Source organism: Megalops cyprinoides, chromosome 3, assembly GCF_013368585.1.
Source record: "Megalops cyprinoides isolate fMegCyp1 chromosome 3, fMegCyp1.pri, whole genome shotgun sequence".
Classification (NCBI taxonomy): domain Eukaryota; kingdom Metazoa; phylum Chordata; class Actinopteri; order Elopiformes; family Megalopidae; genus Megalops; species Megalops cyprinoides.
The window spans coordinates 34,347,887-34,368,972 of NC_050585.1; the positions used below are offsets into that span (position 1 = coordinate 34,347,887).

The 21,086-nt window shown below is 41.3% G+C and overlaps 4 protein-coding genes across 4 annotated transcripts; all 4 read right to left on the bottom strand.

Annotated features, from left to right (window-relative positions):
- Positions 1 to 5,458: 5,458 nt before the first annotated feature.
- LOC118774481 (odorant receptor 131-2-like) lies at positions 5,459 to 6,433 on the bottom strand. Its single transcript, XM_036523824.1, has one exon. It carries the CDS (start codon positions 6,428 to 6,430, stop codon positions 5,459 to 5,461), a length of 972 nt encoding a protein of 323 aa, XP_036379717.1. The 5' UTR covers positions 6,431 to 6,433.
- Positions 6,434 to 10,028: 3,595 nt separating this feature from the next.
- LOC118774627 (odorant receptor 131-2-like) lies at positions 10,029 to 11,241 on the bottom strand. The gene has a single exon (XM_036524016.1). It carries the CDS (start codon positions 11,039 to 11,041, stop codon positions 10,070 to 10,072), a length of 972 nt encoding a protein of 323 aa, XP_036379909.1. The 5' UTR covers positions 11,042 to 11,241; the 3' UTR covers positions 10,029 to 10,069.
- Positions 11,242 to 12,182: 941 nt separating this feature from the next.
- Positions 12,183 to 13,212, bottom strand: LOC118774640 (odorant receptor 131-2-like). The gene has a single exon (XM_036524028.1). The coding sequence runs from the start codon at positions 13,210 to 13,212 to the stop codon at positions 12,250 to 12,252; it is 963 nt and encodes a 320-aa protein (XP_036379921.1). The 3' UTR covers positions 12,183 to 12,249.
- A 4,954-nt stretch (positions 13,213 to 18,166) lies between these two features.
- On the bottom strand, positions 18,167 to 19,129 carry LOC118774631 (odorant receptor 131-2-like). Its single transcript, XM_036524020.1, has one exon. The coding sequence runs from the start codon at positions 19,127 to 19,129 to the stop codon at positions 18,167 to 18,169; it is 963 nt and encodes a 320-aa protein (XP_036379913.1).
- Between the last annotated feature and the right edge of the window lie 1,957 nt (positions 19,130 to 21,086).

The window sequence follows — 21,086 nt, forward strand, 5'->3', positions numbered from 1 at the left end:
CAATCACTTCTGTCTGATATCAGGTAAAGATCAGTCTAAATGTCCATAACTCACATCAGAAGGGAAAACCATGAAGCAACAGATAAACAGACTTTTGAGAGCCATAAAACTTGAAATGCCTTGTAAAACCTTGAGCATCAGCATCAGACACAGTAAGTGCTGTTGACCTCTCTGCTGTGATTTATATAAATGGAGGAGATGACAGTGACATCATGCAGTCAGCACCAGGGTGCGTAAAATGACACACCTCTGAGCCAGGCCTGAGCAGGTGTTCATTTGTTATGTGTCCATGAATGAGACAAGCGATAATGATAATAACAATGATCATAACCCATAATTTCCTATGCATAGTTGCCAGGAGAGAAGCTGGCAACTATGGCTGAGACAAAACTTAACCAGGCCTGTTAGCATCCATACATTCCCTGCTATGACATTCAGGGTAATTTGAAAGAACATTATGTATTCATTCAGAGGGTGATTAAAGGGGGCAGTAACTGCTGACTTTGAATGAGTTTGAATCTCCACTGGCGCTGCTGACCTTAGTGTGTCCCAAGATGAATAGTTTGTGAAGGTTCTGCCAGGGTCTTCTTGGTCCTTGGTAGAGGCCTCCACTGTCTCCTCCATTAAAGTGACACCCAGTCAGTTAGCTAGCCAACTGTGCCTATATAAATCTGACTCTGCAAACAGGCTGTGAGAAACCAAGAAAATGTAACAATTTCAGTTTGACCAAAAATAGTGGTGTAAAAAGCAGAATATTTTGTTCAAAATGTATTTTAGTAAAAGTAACAGGTTTTTCAGTAAAAAATATTAAAAAAAACTACAAATCCTAGAAAACTACTTGGGTATGGTAATATGTACTTGTAATCCATTACTTTACACTTCTGGAGACAAGTGATTTTGGATCAAAACAATCACAGTGAAAAATGCAAACAAATAATGTTTCTGTGTTCTTAGACCAAATGTCGTGTTTCATCTATTCAGCACATCTTGATTTTCATATTCTCTCACTGATGAAGCCCTATGTCCCAACATTTTTTCACCAGAGACAGTATCTTCATTGATGGATTTAAAACATCCTCAGATGTGTCATGAGACAATGATGAATAGCAGGCCTAAAGGACCTGGTTTAGAAGGAATTATTGCCTACATTTTCCTAAGATGTACAAACGTTAAGGTGTATATGTTAAATACAGGATAAGGGTCAGGTAGTTGACCTCCTTACAGTGTGCTGCTGTATTTCTCTGTCTGATTGAAGTCTCGACCTGAACCATGGGTTTTTAGGTACATTATTTTAACACCAACAAATTTACAATGTCTTTTTAAGAGAAGGTTATTCATTCACTCTTTTCTGTGTCAGTCAGTATCAATAAAGAACATCCTGTTTGAATCTTGTGCTTTTTTTCTTTAAATCTAATATAAGGTTCATTGTATATGGAAACTCATCTACATAATGAAGTGTATTCAACATATGTTGTACTTTCAAAGGCTTGTGTGGAGCTTATTATTGAATGTGAAGGGTAAATCCATTCATTTATGTTTATCTCAATTAAAATATTGTGTGTAATCATAAAATAGGTGAACATTTCTGGCAATACAAATTAAGTTATATTCATTGCACGTAAAGGCCTTCAGACAAAGGCCTCTTATCCTGTCTTTAGAGGAGTTTGGGATTGTTTATTTCAGCAGGTGATGAAACAGGCGAAGGGATGTTACCACAGAATAAACCTGGTCCCTGCTCTGTGAACAGGCCGTGTCAGGTGAGGATTGAGGTGCTGATGAACAACTCCAGAGTGCAGTAAACAGCTCTGCACAACTCTCCTGCTCCATCATTAACTGTCATTAATTATTAACAGGCACTGTGGTGCTGTGGGCCTAATTGTGACCCCTTGTTTGATTTCCTGTTTGTCTATGGAGGTGTGCTGTAGTGTTTTGGGCTGGATGTCACAGGCCTCAGTCAGGAGAGGCTGCCAAGCTTTGAACTCTGAGTCGGTCAGATTTGAGTGTGTCAACTGTTTGAATGAACAGAAAAATCTCACCCAGCATCTGTATCATAATCCAACTCCAATAATTTTAGAGAAAATGCACAGTTAACAAATACTAACTTTTTTCTCTAACTTTCTCCTGGCTGAGAAATCTCTCCTCTAATTCAGGTAATTAACATAAAAAAATTAACAAAATTAACATATTTTATGGGGAAACATAGAGCAAATGTATTTATTCTCTCTACACATTCAAGAAAAAGATCTTTAACAGCAGCTCTGTACCCCAGCCCGACTTTCTCTGATTTTTGCCTGCTTCCTCAGTATAGTCCCAGGCTTTGGCCTTCTCACCACATAGGGCCATCTTCATTAGAGCTGATTTATGATTTATATGCAAATGGAGTGGAATGTGTTTGAGATGTTGAAAACATTTCAAAGAGAGAATTCCATTGATGATCTGAAAATACACATCTGAAAATTCATATGCTTGTACTTATGTAGCAATATGTGGGAGGATGAAAGATATGTTTGCAGTGAATCAGAAGCTAAAATGCCTGACTGGGATAGAAACATCTGTGACAGACATTAGGGATAATGAGTGTTTAGTGCTGATTGACAGTCTGAGACAGAGATACTCCATACTAATTGAAGGTCTCAATCCTCTTGTTTTGAGCAAACATAAATCCTGTTCAACTTTGTTTCATACAAGGCGCTCTGATGTGTCTGCAGTCCTACTGTATCAAAGCATTGCAAGTTCCCCTATCCAGAGAGGGTATAAACAGGTGCTGGAGGTCAGTGGTACACCAAGGCATCGACACCCAGCATCCCAGATGGGTCCTGTATATAGAACCACAAGTACAGAGGGCAAAGTGATGCATGAGATTCCCTTTTGTGAATTCCATGTTTTCAAATAATTTTTCTAACTTACGACATCAGGTACTAAATTTTCCCTGTAAGAAGCCAGAAAATTTGATAGATGACTTGGGGATTGGATTTTAAGAATCAAACTAATCAGAATCACCTGAATTTCAAACAAAATAGAATCACCTGAATGAGTTGTTGGCTACTGCAATCTGTCAACATTTGGGGAAAAAAAAACTGTCTACAGACAGCACAGGATTTACAATGGATTTACAATGACTGCTGCCCTCCTTAAATGTGTCATCTAGCAGACTTCCTTGTATTCCAAAGCTGATATGCTGCCACTACTGCATGCCACCTATTAGTTCTAAATATGACTACACCCCCGAAACGGAGGGCCGCTGCCACTTTAGACAACCCAAGTAGATTGAAAGTATTAAGCCTTCACTAGATTAGCCCACATTCAAAAACAGTAGAGAGTGTGTCCAGGCATCTAAAGAAGCTGTTTATATGCCTCTTGATTAAGGTATGAGACAAAAGTGGTATTGTTTGCTCCTGAGTGGCTCAGTGGTTAAGGTAGTCAGCTTGAGTAAAAGCTGAGCTATATGGCCTAGCTATATGGTTCATTCCTAGCCGTGTCAACATCTGACGATAATATACCGGTAACTTATGGTGACAGAATTCTGTGATTTGGTGGTATGATGTCAGCTGAGTAGTGCCTATCCTCCAATGAGAGCCCACTATGCTGTAATGTGCCGTGTAAGTGGCCGCATGACAAACAGCAGTTGGCTGAGGATTACATTCATTTCACATCAGCTCTCTTGGGAGAGTGCAGAAGTGGTCACAGTGAGACAAGCCTACCTTTCTATATCATTGGCGATTCCAGCATTAAGGTCATAAAGGGCATACAGTTTCGAAAAGCATACAAAAATAATAATGTTTGTCTGAACCACTACATGCTTCATCCCAATAAACCCTTAACAGAAAACAGTCTCTAAATTTCTGAGATGTTCAGAGACTGCATATAACCAATGTAAAGCCAGTTTCCCAACATTTTTTAAATAAATGTTGAAACCTCTATTCTTTTATGTATTATTTATTTTTCATGAAGAATTTGATAGGACTTGTGTAATGAATCATCTTTTAAGTGTAAGGAAACCTAAACTAGCAGTCTGCTATGAATGTGGGGAAAAAATGTTCCATCTGAAAGTGAACGCACCCACAGTGTACACTGTAAGCTGTGCATGGCATCAGAATGTTTCTGCTGTAATGACTTAAAAACAATGTTCACAAAATGTTTAAACTGATTGGATGATGGAGACATACCCTGGAAACTGAAGATGGCAGTGAATATGTGACAAGAAAGATCATTCTGGAATGTTTTGAAAATCTCTAGTTTTTCTAAAACTGAGCTTGTGATTAGACCGTTTATTCCTATGTGGTCAAGGCATGTCTTAGATCTTTTTGAAAGTACTTATATATATGCTCATCATACTCATTAATGGACTATTCAGTATAGCACTTCTGGCTGGGTAGAAATAGCACAGTCATTTGGCGCCAAAACAGGATTTCCACTTGTCAAACCAATAAACCCATACATGAGAACTTGATTACTTTATTGGAGTCATGTGATGAGACCTGAAGGAGTGTGCTGCACTTTTAACAGTAGGTGGCAGCACTGATCTTCGTAATCATCAGATGACGATCATCAGCTCTCAGTATTTTCTGACATCATCACTCATCACTTTCTACAGGTAAATGGGTCAGTTGTTTGAAGATATTAATCTGCATAAAAATTGGTTTCAATGTACAAAATTTAAAAAAAAAATTAAAATGATCTCACTTAAAATTTAGATACAGCATTCCACTGCAAATCTATCCAATGTTCTTTAAATTCTTTCCTGAAATATGTTTTTCATCTTAACATGTGAGTGTAATGTAGTCCTTCAAATTTTGTGTAACATTAAAGTGTAAAATGCAACAAAGAATCAGTAAAAAGTTCCTGCCTGCCAGCTCCACTAGATTTTTTAAGACCATCTGCTCATTTATACATTTCCATTAATGGTCTCCAATAGTCTGCTATATTGTTTAAAATGTTGTAGCTATGCAGTGTCTGAGAACAGTTCATTCCAACGCTCTGTAATTTTTCCATAATATAGTAAATGTTTTGTAATGCATTTTTTTGTAGCAACAAAATCAAAATGAATTAATTCATGTTTTATCTGTGTTGGGGTTGTATATAGTAAATCTCATACTGAAGATGACAGTGGAAGTACTACAACACTTGTAGGACAGTGTGAGTGATGTCATGAGAACCTTTAGCAAGACATTTCCACCTGGCTATTAGGCCCAGCGCTTCACCGATATGGTAATGCTACTGGATTGTGAAATGGGAGACCAAGGCTCAGTTCTCAGCTACAGTAATTAGCCTGATAGTCTCCCCCAGAAACAGGACTCACCATAGTAAAGAAATAATACAGTAAAAATAAATCATCATAAAAACAAGGATATATCCAAGGTGTCCACCATTTATTTTGTTCTCAGACATTACATTAGCACACAATGTCCTTGTCATCTTTTTGAACAAAAAAAAGCGATTAGATTTTACAGTTAACATTTTAAAATGTGGTTTGGTGTCCAATTGCAACAGTCTTGACTTTTCCAGGCTTGCATCTGAAGTAGCTGAGGAAGAGGGGTCGCAAAGCATCATCCCTCAGGCCGTAAATCAGGGGACTCAGGCATCGGGGAAGGATGATGAGGGTGAAAAAGTTCAAAAAGCGCAGGTGCATGAACAGAGCAGCACCAGCCGTGGCCATTATACGCTCAAGGAGGCCGTACAGAAAGGAGGTGAGACACAGTCCCAGCTGAATCAAGTGGAGGAGCACAGTGTTACGGGCCTTCTTAGCTGAATCCTTGTTTGTGGAGACGGATCTGGCTGCTACCATAATGCCAATGTATGTGTAGATCAGAATTACACCCACAATCACAAAGAAAAAACCATTGAAGCCCTGATACATGTCAATCTGCCACTGAGCAATACACATCCTCTCCCGTGTGCAAAATATGGGTGTAGTGAAAGAGTGGGGATCTGCCACAGTGGTGTAGAACATGTCAATCACAAAGTTGAGGGAGCTGAGAAACCAGACTGCTCCAATGGCAATGGCTGTCCTACTCTGCGTGGCGATCTCTGCATGCCGGAGGGGGAAGCAGATAGCCACGTAACGCTCCAGTGACATCACAGCCAGATTCAGTGGGGTGTTGTTCAAAGTCACAGTAGTCATCAACATGACCAGTGCACAGAGGGCCTTAACCAGGTGCAGGTATGCCAGGGCGAATGAGTACAACACTGTGCTGCCCATCAGGTTGAGAGAATCGTTGAAGAGCATATTAGCAAAGAGGATGTAGCGGGACGTCTCCCTGAAGATGGGCTTGCTCCTCAAAGTGAAGAACATAAGGCTGTTCACATAGACAGAAAGCAGGGATGTGGACAGGGCCACAATCACTTTTATCAGAAGTGCCTCATTCAGCTCCCAACGGAAGGCTTGCTGGTGAACAAATGTAATCTCTTCAGAGGAAACATTGACCTCCATAGATGACTGCTGTCAAAATTAAGTAGAAAGAATCACTTTCACTTACCCAAGTAAAACACACAATGTTCAGCTCCATTTCAATGTACACAAGTATATTTCACAATGATATCAGTTCTGCAAATGTGTAAGATACACTATATGGACAAAAGTATTCGGACGCCTGAACAATTCATTGTACTGACATTATATTCAAATACATATTGTAAGGTTTGAGAGACCCTATGCAGGGTCGCCTCCATTACCCCACAGACACAGAGGTGCTGACACCCTAGATGCCAACACAGTCACACAGGCACACACACCCCACACACAGACACACACACAGACACACACACACACACACATGCACACACAAGGACTGCCATAGATTGTTACCTGGCTAAGCCTCTGGTTGAGGGCGACGGGTCAGACCCCTTGTGGACCAGCAGGAGGCAGGTAACAGAGGTGATGGTCAGAGATAAGAATGCCAGACACAAGATTGTAGCTGGAATATACATTTCTGTTTCCCGCCTCTGAGGACAAAGAACTCAGAGAAGGTACATAAAGTGGCTCAATGTATCAATCAGTGTTCAATTACTCTGTGAACCGAAAGAGACTGTTTTTCTGTGACACTTTGCCGATCATTGTAAAACTTTCTCGTTGCAACTGCTCGAACGCCAATAAAACCGTACCGTCTTCCAAACTACATTGGACCCGCGCTTCTTCAATTCTTACAATATACTTTAATATGGAGTTGGTCCCCCTTTTGCAGCTATAACAGCTTCCACTCTTCTTGGAAGGCTTTCCACAAGATTTTGGAGTGTTTCTGTGGGAATTTGTGCCCATTCATTCTGTAGAGCATTTATGAGGTCAGGCACTGATGTTGGACGAGAAGGCCTGGCTCACAATCTCTGTTCCAGTTCATCCCAAAGGTGCTGGATGGGGTTGAGGTCAGGGCTCTGTGTGGGCCAGTCAAGTTCTTCCACACCGAACTTATCAAATCTTTATAGTCTTTATAGTCCTTGCTTTGTGCACTGGGGCTCAGTCATGTTGGAATAGAAAAGGGCCTTCCCCAAGCTGTTGCCACAAAGTTGGAAGCATAGCATTGTCCAAAATGTCTTGGTATGCTGAAGCATTAAGATTGCCCTTCACTGGAGATAAGGGGCCTAGCCCAAACCCTGAAAAACAGGTGTGGCCAAATACCTTTGTCCATATAGTGTATATCAATGGTTATTAAGGTTGGATGTACTTACAATGTAATTATACTTGAAATGGAAAAACAGATCTTTGTGAGAAGTAAAATTGCTCTTACCTTTTCCTGGAAGTAACTTCAATTTCCTTGAGCTGCTGTCTCAGTATGAGCCACGGCATGTGCTGGTGACCGCTGTGATTTATATCAACAGAGGAGATGACTATGACATCATGCACTCATCAGTTGGGTGTACAGAATGGCAAACCTCTGGGCTGGAACTCAATAGGTGTGTGTGTGTGTGTGTCCATATTGGCCTGTGTGCACTTAGCAGGAGGAGAGGATGGGTGATGTTTTATTTTATAAAATGCATACATTCAGAGAATCATGGCTCAGGCCTTTTACTGGAGACATTTATGTGAAGACTGAAGGCTGAGTTGATCTGCACCTACAGGGAAAATGGTTGTGGTCCATACATTCCTTGTTGTGGTTGCCAAGACAGCAAGAAAGAACAGAGTGTATTTAGTCAGAGGATAAATGGGGTCATGGGGGCAGTGACTGCTGGTTGTTGGAAAAGACATTCTGATGTAAAAGTGGATCTTACTGAATAGACAAATTGATACAGTGTGTGGTCTTTCATTGTATTAATTTTTGACTTGATATATTCTGAAACACTTTATTTGCTCACATAAGCCATAAAGCCATATGATTTTTTTTAGATCAGAGATAGTGTTGTAATAACCTGACTTCAGGTGGAATCATCAGATGTGTCATGAAACAATGATAGATAGCAGGCCTTAAGAACCTGGTGTAGAATGAATGGATGGGAGTGTTCTCCTCCGTGCCCCACCTTGCAGGTGAATCCCTGTGTCCAAAGATAAACATGAAACACTCGTCCAACAGGAAGATGAAGGTTTGAGAGTTAAAAACAGTTCTAATGCTTCTGCCTGGCCCTGGTGACCTTTTGAAAGCTAAATGTAGTAGCCCATACTCTGTGACCAAGAAAGCTGGTGAGGTAAATTACATGATCAGTACTCCTAGCTTACGCAAGGCTCAGAGGTCATATAAACATGCTGAAGGCTTATCAGGAGCGTGAAGGTGTGTCTCTTGGTCTGGTTGCCCTAGCCCTCTCCACCTGTGATGGCCAGGTCATCAGAGGATTCCACCTGTCTGTTCATTCATGTGCTTTGTGAGGTCAGGCTTTCTAATGGTGATGTTCTCAATGATTTGACAGCCATTCTGGGCCATTTGTCTGTGCAACAAAAAGAGGACGTTAGAAACCTTGTTATCTAGTGACTGATGTGTGGTAGTATGCTTGGCTTCTGTTACCTAGTCAGGTTACACAAGGTAACTTGTGGTAGGACTTGAATGATGTTATGCTCACACTCACTGGTCTGTGAGTGTTGTTAGCCTGGTCTGTCACTGTTGCTCATTTAACTTCAATGGATACACTTATGTTCTATTGGGCTGGAAGTTGTTCTGGATACATGTAAAGGCATATAATGTAATGCAATGTAAATGGGCAAAGCTTCGTAGCCTATTTTAGAACATGCTCTGTGGGCGTGCGACACCACTCATTGCACATAAATGCCCACGAGCATAACTTGGACAACTGGGCTAGATCCTCACAGCAAAAATGCATAAAGTGAAGGCTAAATTTTCCTGAGTCACAAACACAGCATATTTTGCGATGTCAACTGTATTAAAACGGTATACACATCTGACTTAATGTAACATAATTACATATAGATAAAATATAAGACATAGGATTCTAGTGCATTTATTTTAGTGTGAACCCTCCGACCAGCAGGAGCTCAGAATGTACAGAAAAGGGTTATTTGATAAACTAAGGGGCCTGTGATTTAACAGGCTAACGGGAAAAAAAGCTTTGCCTACATATTTAATGCTACTATTAAGTCATATTGGATTTAGTGGTCGGTAATGGTTGTGCTGCATTAATCATGTAACCATATGCTTATTTGGCAATTTTAACATTGAGACAAGTTATACTGTTTTTGTAATACTATTTTACAGCAATTTACAGCATTTTTGCAGCTTGTGATGGTTATTGTCACAACTCTGAGAGGTTGTCATTATCTTAGTAAAGTCCATTAAAGTCTGATGTTTTAGATCATGCCAAGGACATGACCAGCACATTTACAAAATGTGTCAGATAAGGAAAATAATATTTCTGTCAGCTGTTCTTGCTTTGGGTGTCTGCGAACTATAAAATGTAATGAAATGTAGTGTAATATTCTGGCAACAGAAATGAAATGTAGCAGTGCATTCTGACAGCAGAAATGTCATGTAGTTTAGTACTCTGGCAGCAGTAATGAAAATTAAATTTCAATTTTTGGGGGTATTATTCATGCAGTATTCATTTTCCATTTCCCTGGATGACAGCACATTTCATATGATGTAAATCAGCCATACAAATCAGAGTACTTTGAGGAAATCTTTTTATTTTATTATTATTTTGTAAAATATAAAATCACAGCAGGTTTGATATTGCCGTATCTGCATCTGAAGTAGCTGAGGAAGAGGGGCCGGAAAATATCATCCCTCAGGCCGTAAATCAGGGGACTCAGGCATCGGGGAAGGATGATAAGGACAAAAAAAAGCAGGACACGAATATTCAAGTACAGGGTCAAATCAATTGTGGACAACATATGTTCAAAGACACCATACAGAAAAGAGGTGAGACACAGTCCCAGCTGAATCAGGTGGAGGAGCACAGTGTTACGGGCCTTCTTAGCTGAATCCTTGTCTGTGGAGACGGACTTGGCTGCTACTATAATAGCGATATATGTGTAGATGATGATTACAGCCACAGTGACGAAGTAAAAACCGTTGAGTCCGTGAAACAAGTCAAGTTGCCACTTGTCAATGAGCAGCCTCTCCCGTGTGCAAAATGTAGGTGCATTGAAAGAATGGGGCTTTGTCACAGTGGTGTAAAACAAGTCAATGACAATATTGAGGGAGGCGAGAAACCAGACTACTCCTATAGTGATGTTTGTCCTTTTCTGTGTGGTGATCTCTGCATGATGCAAAGGGTAGCAGATGGCCACGTAACGTTCCAGTGACATCACTGCCAGGTTCAAGGGGCTGAAGGTGTATGTGGTAATACAGAATAGCATTACCAGAGCACAGACAGCCTTGAACACATAGAGGTATGCCACAGCATATGAGTATATAACTGTGTTGCTCAACAGAAGGATGGAATCGCTGAAGACTATGTTAGCAAAGAGGATGTAGCGGGATGTCTCCCTGAAGACGGGTTTGCTCCTCAAAGTGAAGAACATTATGCTGTTCACATAGAAAAAGAACAGGGACGTGGACAGCACTATAACCATTCGAGTGATAAGCAGTCCATCCAGTTGTATATGGTAGGCTTGCTGGTATATAAATGAAGGTTCCTCAACAGAAAAATTGGCTTCATCCATAGATCAGTTCCCTCTGATATCACGTAAAGATCAGTCTAAATATCCGTGGCTCAGATCAGAAGGGAAAACCATGAAGCAACAGACAGGCAGATAGACAGACTTTTGAGAGACATAAAACTTGGAAAACCTTGTAAAATCCTGAGCATCAGCATCAAACACAGTAAGTGCTGTTGACCTCACTGCTGTGATTTATATAAATGGAGGAGATGACAGTGACATCATGCAGTCATCACCAGGGTGCGTAAAATGACACACCTCTGAGCCAGACCTGAGCAGGTGTTCATTTGTTATGTATTCATGCATGAGATAAGTGATAATGATTAATAACCCATAATTCCCTATGCATTGTATCCAAAGGAGAAGCTGTGTATATTCTGTTGGTGGGTGGCAGTGTAGCATAGTGGTTAAGGAGCATAACTCATAACCAAAAGATTGCTGGTTTGATTCCCTACTGGGGCGCTGCTGCTGTACCCTCGGGCAAGGTACTTAACACACAATTACCTTAGTAAATATCCAGCTGTATAAATGGATAACATAGGTAAAAATCTGTAATTGATGTACGTTGCTCTGGATAAGAGTGTCTGTTAAATGTCAGTAATATAATGTAATGTAATTTTCTCAGAATCAAAGCTTAGGGCTTTTACAGGAGACCTTATGTATTGATGTGAGTGTGGTTGAGGTTGAAATTAACTAGGTCTGTTAGGATCCATAAATTCTCCCCTTGGTTATTCAGGGTAGTTTGAAAGAACATTATGTATTCATTCAGAGGGTGATTAAAGAGGGGCAGTGACTGCTGACTTACACACTGAGTTTGAAGAGAGGATCAAATTCAACATCTTGGCCAACAGTGTGGACCAACAGCCATTACATAGAAACACATAATATTGTGGCAGTGTTGCTGTGCCTCTGCACCTGTCTCACAATATAAAAAATCTTTGAAGAACTGTACCTGAGTGCTGAGATTGCTGAGAGATCAGAGTTGTTCTCAAAAAACTAATCTGAGTCCAGTTATATTCTACATTCCCATTCTTAGTGGGTTGTGGAAAGAATTGCTTGCAGGTTGTTAAGTTCCTCCAAACAAACCTATTCATTAAGTTTTTTTGGGGGGGATTATGTATGAAGTATTCATTTTCCATTTCCCTGGATGACAGCACATTTCATATGATGCAAATCAGCCATAGTATTAGAGGAAATCTTGTTTTTTACTTTCAATGTAAAATCACAGCAGGCTTGACATTGCCATATCTGCATCTGAAGTAGCTGAGGAAGAGGGGCCGGAAAGTATCATCCCTCAAGCCGTAAATCAGGGGACTCAGGCATCGGGGGAGGATGATAAGGACAAAAAAAAGCAAGACACGCAAATGTAAGAACAGGGTCAAATCAATTGTGGACAACATGCTTTCAAAAACTCCGTACAGAAAAGAGGTGAGACACAGTCCCAGCTGAATCAGGTGGAGGAGCACAGTCTGTCGGGCCTTCTTAGCTGAATCCTTGTCTGTGGAGATAGACCTGGCTGCTACCATAATGGCGATATATGTGTAGATGATGATTACAGCCACAGCCACAAGGTAAAAACTGTTGAGCCCGTGAAAAAAGTCAAGTTGCCACTTGGCAATGAGCAGCCTCTCCCGTGTGCAAAATATGGGTGTGTTGAAAGAATGGGGCTTTGTCACAGTGGTGTAAAACAAGTCAATGACAATATTGAAGGAGGCGAGAAACCAGAGTACTCCTATAGTGATGTTCGTCCTTCTCTGCGTAGTGATCTCTGCATGACGCAAAGGGTAGCAGATGGCCACATAACGTTCCAGTGACATCACTGCCAGGTTCAAGGGGGTGAAGGTGTATGTGGTAATAGAGAATAGTATCACCAGAGCACAGACAGCCTTGAACACATAAAGGTATAATGTAGCAAATGAGTATACAACTGTGCTGCTCAACAGAAGGACAGAATCACTGAGGACTATGTTAGCAAAGAGGATGTAGCGGGATGTCTCCCTGAAGACGGGTTTGCTCCTCAAAGTGAAGAACATTATGCTGTTCACATAGAAAAAGAACAGGGATGTGGACAGCACTATAACCAGTTGAGTGATAAGCAGTCCATCCAGTTGCATTTGGTAGGCTTGCTGGTGTACAAATGAAAGTTCCTCAACAGAAACATTAGCTTCATCCATTAATAAGTTCCCTCTGATATCACGTAAAGATCAGTCTAAACGCTCATCACTCACATCAGAAGGAAAAACATGAAGCAACAGATAGAACAGACTTTTGTGAGACATAAAACTTGAAATACCTTGTAAATCCTTGAGCATCAGCATCAAACACAGTAAGTGCTGTTGACCTCACTGCTGTGATTTATATAGATGGAAGAGATGACAGTGACATCATGCAGTCATCACCAGGGTGCCTAAAATGACACACCTCTGAGCCAGGCTTGAAAAGGTGCTCATTTGTTATGCATCCATGCATGAGACAAGCGATAATGAGAATAATAATGATCATAACTCATAATTCCCTATACATAGTTGCCAGGAGAGAAGCTGTGTACATTCTCAGAATCAAAGCTCAGGACTTTTACAGGAGACATTATGTGTTTATGTGACTATGGCTGAGGCTGAAATTAAGCAGGCCTGTCAGCATCCATATATTCCCTGCTATGACATTCAGGGTAGTTTGAAAGAATATTATGTATTCATTCAGAGGGCACCTTCCTTAAGCAGCCTTTTTGCAACATCTGGAAGTTATCAATTTATTACTCAGAATAAAAGAGCCACAACATAATTCAGCTTGTCAGAGAAATCAAGTGACTGAGCTCCCTGTTGCAGAAGGAAGTGGAGAAAATCCAGCTCCTGTGCCGATCTGCTGAACTATCAAAGTCTCCTCTTTGCATTTTCATCAAGTGTAACATTGTTTAGGCTTTCTTTTATGAATCCAAGGTTATAGATATAATGGCATAGCTTGTTTATCTGTCATGAAAATTTGACTGAGAAATTTTTTGGACGTTTTTTGTTTTTTCACACCTTTGGTTGCACATGTGAAGATTCACTAAACTCCCTTCCTGCTGGTACTCAGCAGTACCTCAGTCACACAAATAAGCAGATGCTTACATGATTTTTGAGACAATAAATGACATGATTAGCTATGAGGTACCAAAGCAAAGCTAAAGGAGCCTGCTTGTATGTGCCATTGTAGTTTTGTCGTAGCAAGAAGTTTATTGTGTTTTGTGGAGATACTGAGAGGCTGAGTTTGATTGGATCATCATTCTATTCTTAAGTTATTGTCTGTGTTTAAACACGTTTTGTGCATAATTAGTGCTCACAGTTGCTGGCGCTGGTTTAAATTATTTTGTTTAATCCATTATGTAGCTATGCTAGCTGCATGATAAAGTTTGCCTGATATCTAAGTTGCTAAGTAAAGTTAGTCAGCCCTAGGTAGTGAAGATGAGAAGATTACTTAGGGCAGCTGAGAAAAGATGAAAATACAACTGTAGAAAAGGGCCACATTCCTTAGGGCGCACTCACACTAGGCCCGCTTACCGTGCCCGAGCACGATTGTCCCCCTCCCCACTCCCCTGCTGGCCTGCACTCACATTGCGCTTAACGTTCCGGGCCCGAGCACGCTTACGTCATCACCGTGCAATTTTTTTGTGCTGAAGAAAAGCGCTCTCGCACAGCACAATGGAGTTCATGACTGTAGGTTACTTACTTTGTGGCTTATTTGGAGTGACATGCGACCCTCTAATGCAGCGATTTTCTTTTAATCGTACTGCACGTATAAGAGGATTTTTACGGAGGCAGCTGACGTTTCAGTCATTATGCTAAGGGACAGACCACTATTTTGTGTCAGTTTACAGTAGCCTAATCACAATAATGTTAGCTAATGTCAACCAGTTAGGGCTACTATTTGTGTGCGCGCTACTGTCATCATTACAACAGCAAGAATCTTCTATTACTGCTTGGATAGTACACTTTTCAATTCATTCGAGAATATTTGGGTTAATAACAGGTCTGGTTCTCACCTTATTGATGAACGTGAATTGTAATCGGCAAGTAAAGTTCCAAATTCCTCCCTGAACGTCAGCTGCCTCCATAAAAATCTTCTTATACGTTCAGCACAATTAACTGAAAATCGCTGTGTTGCATAATTGATGCTAACTGGCTGAGGAACCAACGTTAGCTATCTAGCGATACAATTCTCAAACATAGCTAGTTAGCTAACAGGCTACCTATCTGAACGATTGTTGAAGACTAGCTACTTAAACAGGTTGGCTGCTTCATTTGTGATACTCTGACTAAGCCCCTGACAACAGCAATGCTTACATCGCCACGTAAAGTATGGTTAGTTTTATTTTGCTCGCTAGTAATCAAGCTAATGTGGGGATCCACAGAGTTATTTTTAGGTAGCCTATAGATCCACAGAACTACCCAATCAAAGATCATTTTGGAGGTAGCCAGCTTGTTATATTTAAGGAAGTCAGCTAGCTAATACAATGATGGTTTAAAGGAATTATTATGACTGAGCATGTAACTAACAGATATCCAACTGTTGCTATAACGGATATATTTGTAAAATGGGATAGTCGCATCACTGGCGTCATGTTCGAGTTCCGTGCTCGGGCACGGTTAGCGATCACACTGATGAGTGTCCAACTGAACCGTGCCCGAGCCCACCTCTTCAAGCGGGCCCGGGCACGGTATGGAGCGATCTCACAAGTCAAACGAACTGGACTTTGGGGGTCAAACGTGCTCGGGCACGGTATGGATCGCCTGTGAGTAGCCCCTGTGTGTGCACATGTCGGGAGGTAAGCCAACAGGTGCCGCTGTGTTGAACGCTGCAATTGGGAATTAATTGGGAACCGCGGGTGCGTGCTTGAGCCGGGGACATTGAATTATTGCCGCGGCCGAACTGGCGGGGTCAGCAGGGCATGAGCCGTCCCTGTATGAATTGTTTTTATTTAATAGTCTTTGTACCTGTACTCCTGTGTCCTGGTCGTCTGTGGCGGGTGGATCTTTTGGGGGGAACCTGTGTTGGGTAACGGGGGCCAACGTCAGCGTTTGTGGTTCCTGATACACACAACCCCCACCTCACACACTTTGTTTACTGCTCAGTTGAAACCTGCCCAAACCAGTCCTGCTGCTCCCCTTATCAGCAGGAGCCCTGCAGGTAACCTGACGCACAGGTGCACCCCTAAGGACAGCCCTCAGGCCACCATTTGCCCTCTGACCTGTCCGTATCCTTTGGCCACCAATAGGAACCCTAACAGGGCCAAGGATATGGGACAATATAAGTAGTGGTGACCTCCCCCACCTCAGTGCTGCACCAATACCTGTGGGGTGAAGAACTAGGGAGACCAAACCCTTGGGGACAGATTATTGTGTTGTGTGCATCTGTGCGTATGTAAGTACTATGCCTGAGTTCAACTGGTTGCATTACAATTGTCTGTAGAGAGAGGAGGTTGATATACATTCTTGTAAAATGAATGTGCACTTTAAGATCATGTTTGTCTGTCTGTTATTTGTACTGAAACGAAGTATTTGCGTATGACAACACGCTGGCATCGCGAAATGTTTTTACGGTGGAATACACTGTTGCAGGACAAATAGCAGACAAAACGATTACTCCCATAAGTCTGGGTAGCTAGCGTCAATTCCTCTACATGCATGTGGTGCAGTGAAATCAGAAAGGTACACACCTAAGACCTCCTGTGGTTGCAGACAGAACTGCACCCTATTGTTAGCTTTGTTGCGCATGTGCAGTAGTATAAGGGGTGGCTTCCTAAGCAGTAGGCAACCTAGGCGCTATTAGTTCACAGTGGGATTGTGTGTACCATGGCTGTGAGAAGTGCTGCGCTGCTTAACCAAGAGTAGCGTACCAATTACATGGTGAGAAAATTCATTAATGTAGAGCTGTACAAAGTCTGAAGGTTTAGTTAAGTCACATTTGTGTCCCTGTAGAGGGCTCCCATTCCATTGAGATATCCATGTAGTTGTGGTGTTTCATGCTGTGGGAATTGTTCACATTCGTGACTGTACTGGCCTAATTCCTTACTGCTGCTACTTCCCTTGCAGGAAACCACACACACAACACACAACCAGACAACCAAACACATAACCAAATACCAACAAGCCCTCTGTAACATGGACTCACACACACCACACCTACTCCACACCACGAAAATCCCTCAATAAAATTCTGAACCCGAAACCTGACTGTGTCCTGACCATCGCACCACTGTGACAGCAACCTTAGTTTGAACCTATTTCACTTGTGAAACTGCCCCCTCAGTTTCAGTGGTCCTTTGAGTTGGATTGTGCTTTCAACACCTAATGCTCATTTCAGCCAAATTTAATGAACAAAATGAATGTGAAAATTTATCAACATAATTTGGCAGCAAGCTGCCTTTTTAAAGGATAAGTTTAAAAGTTTTGGTCAAGCAAAGTCTTGCAAAAAGACCAGGGTGCTGCCTCGGCTATCACTCCCCTATTGATACGTAGGAAAGTCCTGAAGTACTGTGGAGATGAAAAAAAATGACATGATTAGCTATAAGGTACCAAAGCAAAGCTAAAGCGGCCTTCTGGTATGTGCCACTGCGGTTTTGTCGGAGCAAGTTTGTCGTGTTTTGTGGAGATACTGAGAGGCTGAGTTTGATTTGGCCATTATTCTATCCTTTTGTTATTGTATGTGTTTAAATTCATTTTATGAACAATTAGTGCTGGCAAGCACTGGCCTTAGGCACAAGCGAAATAGGTGGTCTCAAGGGTGCTGCCCATCACCAAAGGTGCCAAATGACATAGTTTTTTATTTATTCATTTCTCTATTTGTTTGACAGGCAAGCAGATGAGAAAAAGAGAAAAAAAAAACAGGTGAGGCTTCCGACATCACAAACTTTAGGTGTTAACGTAATGATACATTACCTAGTGGCTAGCTTGGCATATGTTTAAAAATTAGATGACAGTGTTATTAGCTGAACCGAATTATTACTGTTCATTTTTGTTAAGTAAGAAAAAATTAAAGATGCTTTCAGATTTCAATTATTGCCCAAGTTTCATATTCAAACTAATGAAAAAATGTGTTGAGACATCTTGGCAATCATTACTTAAAGAAAATCTTTCTTAATTTTTTTTATTTTCAATGTAAAATCACAGCGGGCGTGACATTCCCGGACCTGCATCTGAAATAGCTGAGGAAGAGGGGCCGGAAAGTATCATCCCTCAGGCCGTAAATCAGGGGACTCAGGCATCGGGGGAGGATGAAAAGGACAAAAAAAAGCAGGACGCGGAAATTCATGTACAGGGTCAAATCAATTGTGGACAACATACGTTCAAAGACGCTGTACAGAAAAGAGGTGAGACACAGTCCCAGCTGAATCAGGTGGAGGAGCACAGTGTTACGGGCCTTCTTAGCTGAATCCTTGTCTGTGGAGATGGACCTGGCTGCTACCATAATGGCGACATATGTGTAGATGATGATTACAGCCACAGCCACAAGGTAAAAACCATTGAGTCCACTATACAAGTCGAGCTGCCACTTGTCAATGAACAGTCTCTCCCGTGTGCAAAATGTAGGTGCGATGAAAGAATGGGGCATTGTCACAGTGGTGTAAAACATGTCGATGATGAAATTGAGGGAGGCGAGTAACCAGACTACTCCGATAGTATTGTGTGTCCTTCTCTGTGTGGTGATCTCTGCATGCTGCAGGGGGAAGCAGATGGCCACATACCGCTCCAGTGACATCACTGCCAGGGTTAAGGGGGTAAAGGTTTGTGTGACAACAGAGAATAGCATCACCAGCGCACAGATAGCCTTGAACACATAGAGGTATGCCACGGCAAATGAGTACAGCACTGTGTTGCTCAACAGAAGGATAGAATCGCTGAAGACTATGTTAGCAAAGAGGATGTAGCGGGACGTCTCCCTGAAGATGGGTTTGCTCATCAAAGTGAAGAACATGACGCTGTTCACATAGAAAAAGAGCAGGGACGTGGACAGCACTATAAATAGTCGGGTTATAATCTGTCCATCCAGTTGTACAAAGAAGGCTTGCTGGTGTATAAAAGAAAGATCCTCTGCAGAAACATTGGCTTCATCCATCAATCACTTCTGTCTGATATCAGGTAAAGATCAGTCTAAATGTCCATAACTCACATCAGAAGGGAAAAACATGAAGCAACAGACTTTTGAGAGCCATAAAACTTGAAATGCCTTGTAAAACCTTGAGCATCAGCATCAGACACAGTAAGTGCTGTTGACCTCTCTGCTGTGATTTATATAAATGGAGGAGATGACAGTGACATCATGCAGTCATCACCAGGGTGCGTAAAATGACACACCTCTGAGCCAGGCCTGAACAGGTGTTTATTTGTTATGTGTCCATGAATGAGACAAGCGATAATGATAATAACAATGATCATAACCCATAATTTCCTATGCATAGTTGCCAGGAGAGAAGCTGGCAACTATGGCTGAGACAAAACTTAACCAGGCCTGTTAGCATCCATACATTCCCTGCCAAGACATTCAGGGTAGTTTGAAAGAACATTATGTATTCATTCAGAGGGTGATTAAAGGGGGCAGTAACTGCTGACTTACAGAATGAGTTTGAAGAGAGGTTCAAATTCAACATTGTGGCCAAGGATGTGGACCAGTGGCCATTACATAGGAACACATAATATTGGGGTAGTGCTGCTGTGCCTCTTCCCCTGTCTCACAATATAATATATTATTGAATAACTATGTAAGAATGTTAGGTGGCCCCTTTCTGTAACAGCCTTTTTGCAAAATCTGCAAGTTATGAATTTATTACTCAAAAGAGCCACAACATAATTCGGCTTGTCAGACAAATCAAGTGACGCACTGACATCTGTTGAGCAGAGGCTTCCCTTCTAGTGCGCGGATAGGGAGCACCACACAAGCAAGGTTAGAATGTTTAACTACTACCAGCTGGCGAATTAACCAAGATTGCAACCTCTCAAACAGCTATTAATTTAACTTTTGAAATCAGCCCCTACGTGTATGCTCAGGTTACAGTTACAGTTCTTGTGTGTTTTCTTGTATTGTTTTTCTATGTCTTGTATCTCCACTGGCGCTGCTGACCTCAGTGTGTCCCAAGATGAATAGTTTGTGAAGGTTCTGCCAGGGTCTTCTTGGTCCTTGGTAGTGGCCTCCACTGTCTCCTCCATTAAAGTGACAACCAGTCAGTTAGCTAGCCAACTGTGCCTATATAAATCTGACTCTGCAAACAGGCTGGGAGAAACCAAGAAAATGTAACAATTTCAGTTTGACCAAAAATAGTGGTGTAAAAAGCAGAATATTTTGTTCAAAATTTATTTTAGTAAAAGTAACAGGTTTTTCAGTAAAAATATTTTAAAAAACTACAAATCCCAGAAAACTACTTGGGTATGGTAATATGTACTTGTAATCCATTACTTTACACTTCTGGAGACAAGTGATTTTGGATCAAAACAATCACAGTGAAAAATGCAAACAAATAATGTTTCCGTATTCTCAGACCAGATGTCGTGTTTCATCTGTTCAGCACAACTTGCCCTATGTCCCAACATTTTTTCACCAGAGACAGTATCTTCATTGGTGGATTTAAAACATCCTCAGATGTGTCATGAGACAATGATGAATAGCAGGCCTAAAGGACCTGGTTTAGAAGGAGTTACTGCCTACATTTTCCTAAGATGTACAAACGTTAAGGTGTATATGTTTAATACAGGATAAGGGTCAGGTAGTTGACCTCCTTACAGTGTGCTGCTGTGTTTCTGTGTCTGATTGAAGACTCCACCTGAACCATGGATTTTTAGGTACATTATTTTAACACCAGCAAATTCACAATATCTTTTTAGGAGAAGGTTATTCATTCACTCTTTTCTGTGTCAGTCAGTATCAATAAAGAACATCCTGTTTGAATCTTGTGCTTTACTTCTTTAAATCTAATATAAGGTTCATTGTATATGGAAACTCATCTACATAATGAAGTGTATTCAACGTATGTTGTACTTTCAAAGGCTTGTGTGGAGCCTATTATTGAATATTAAGGGTA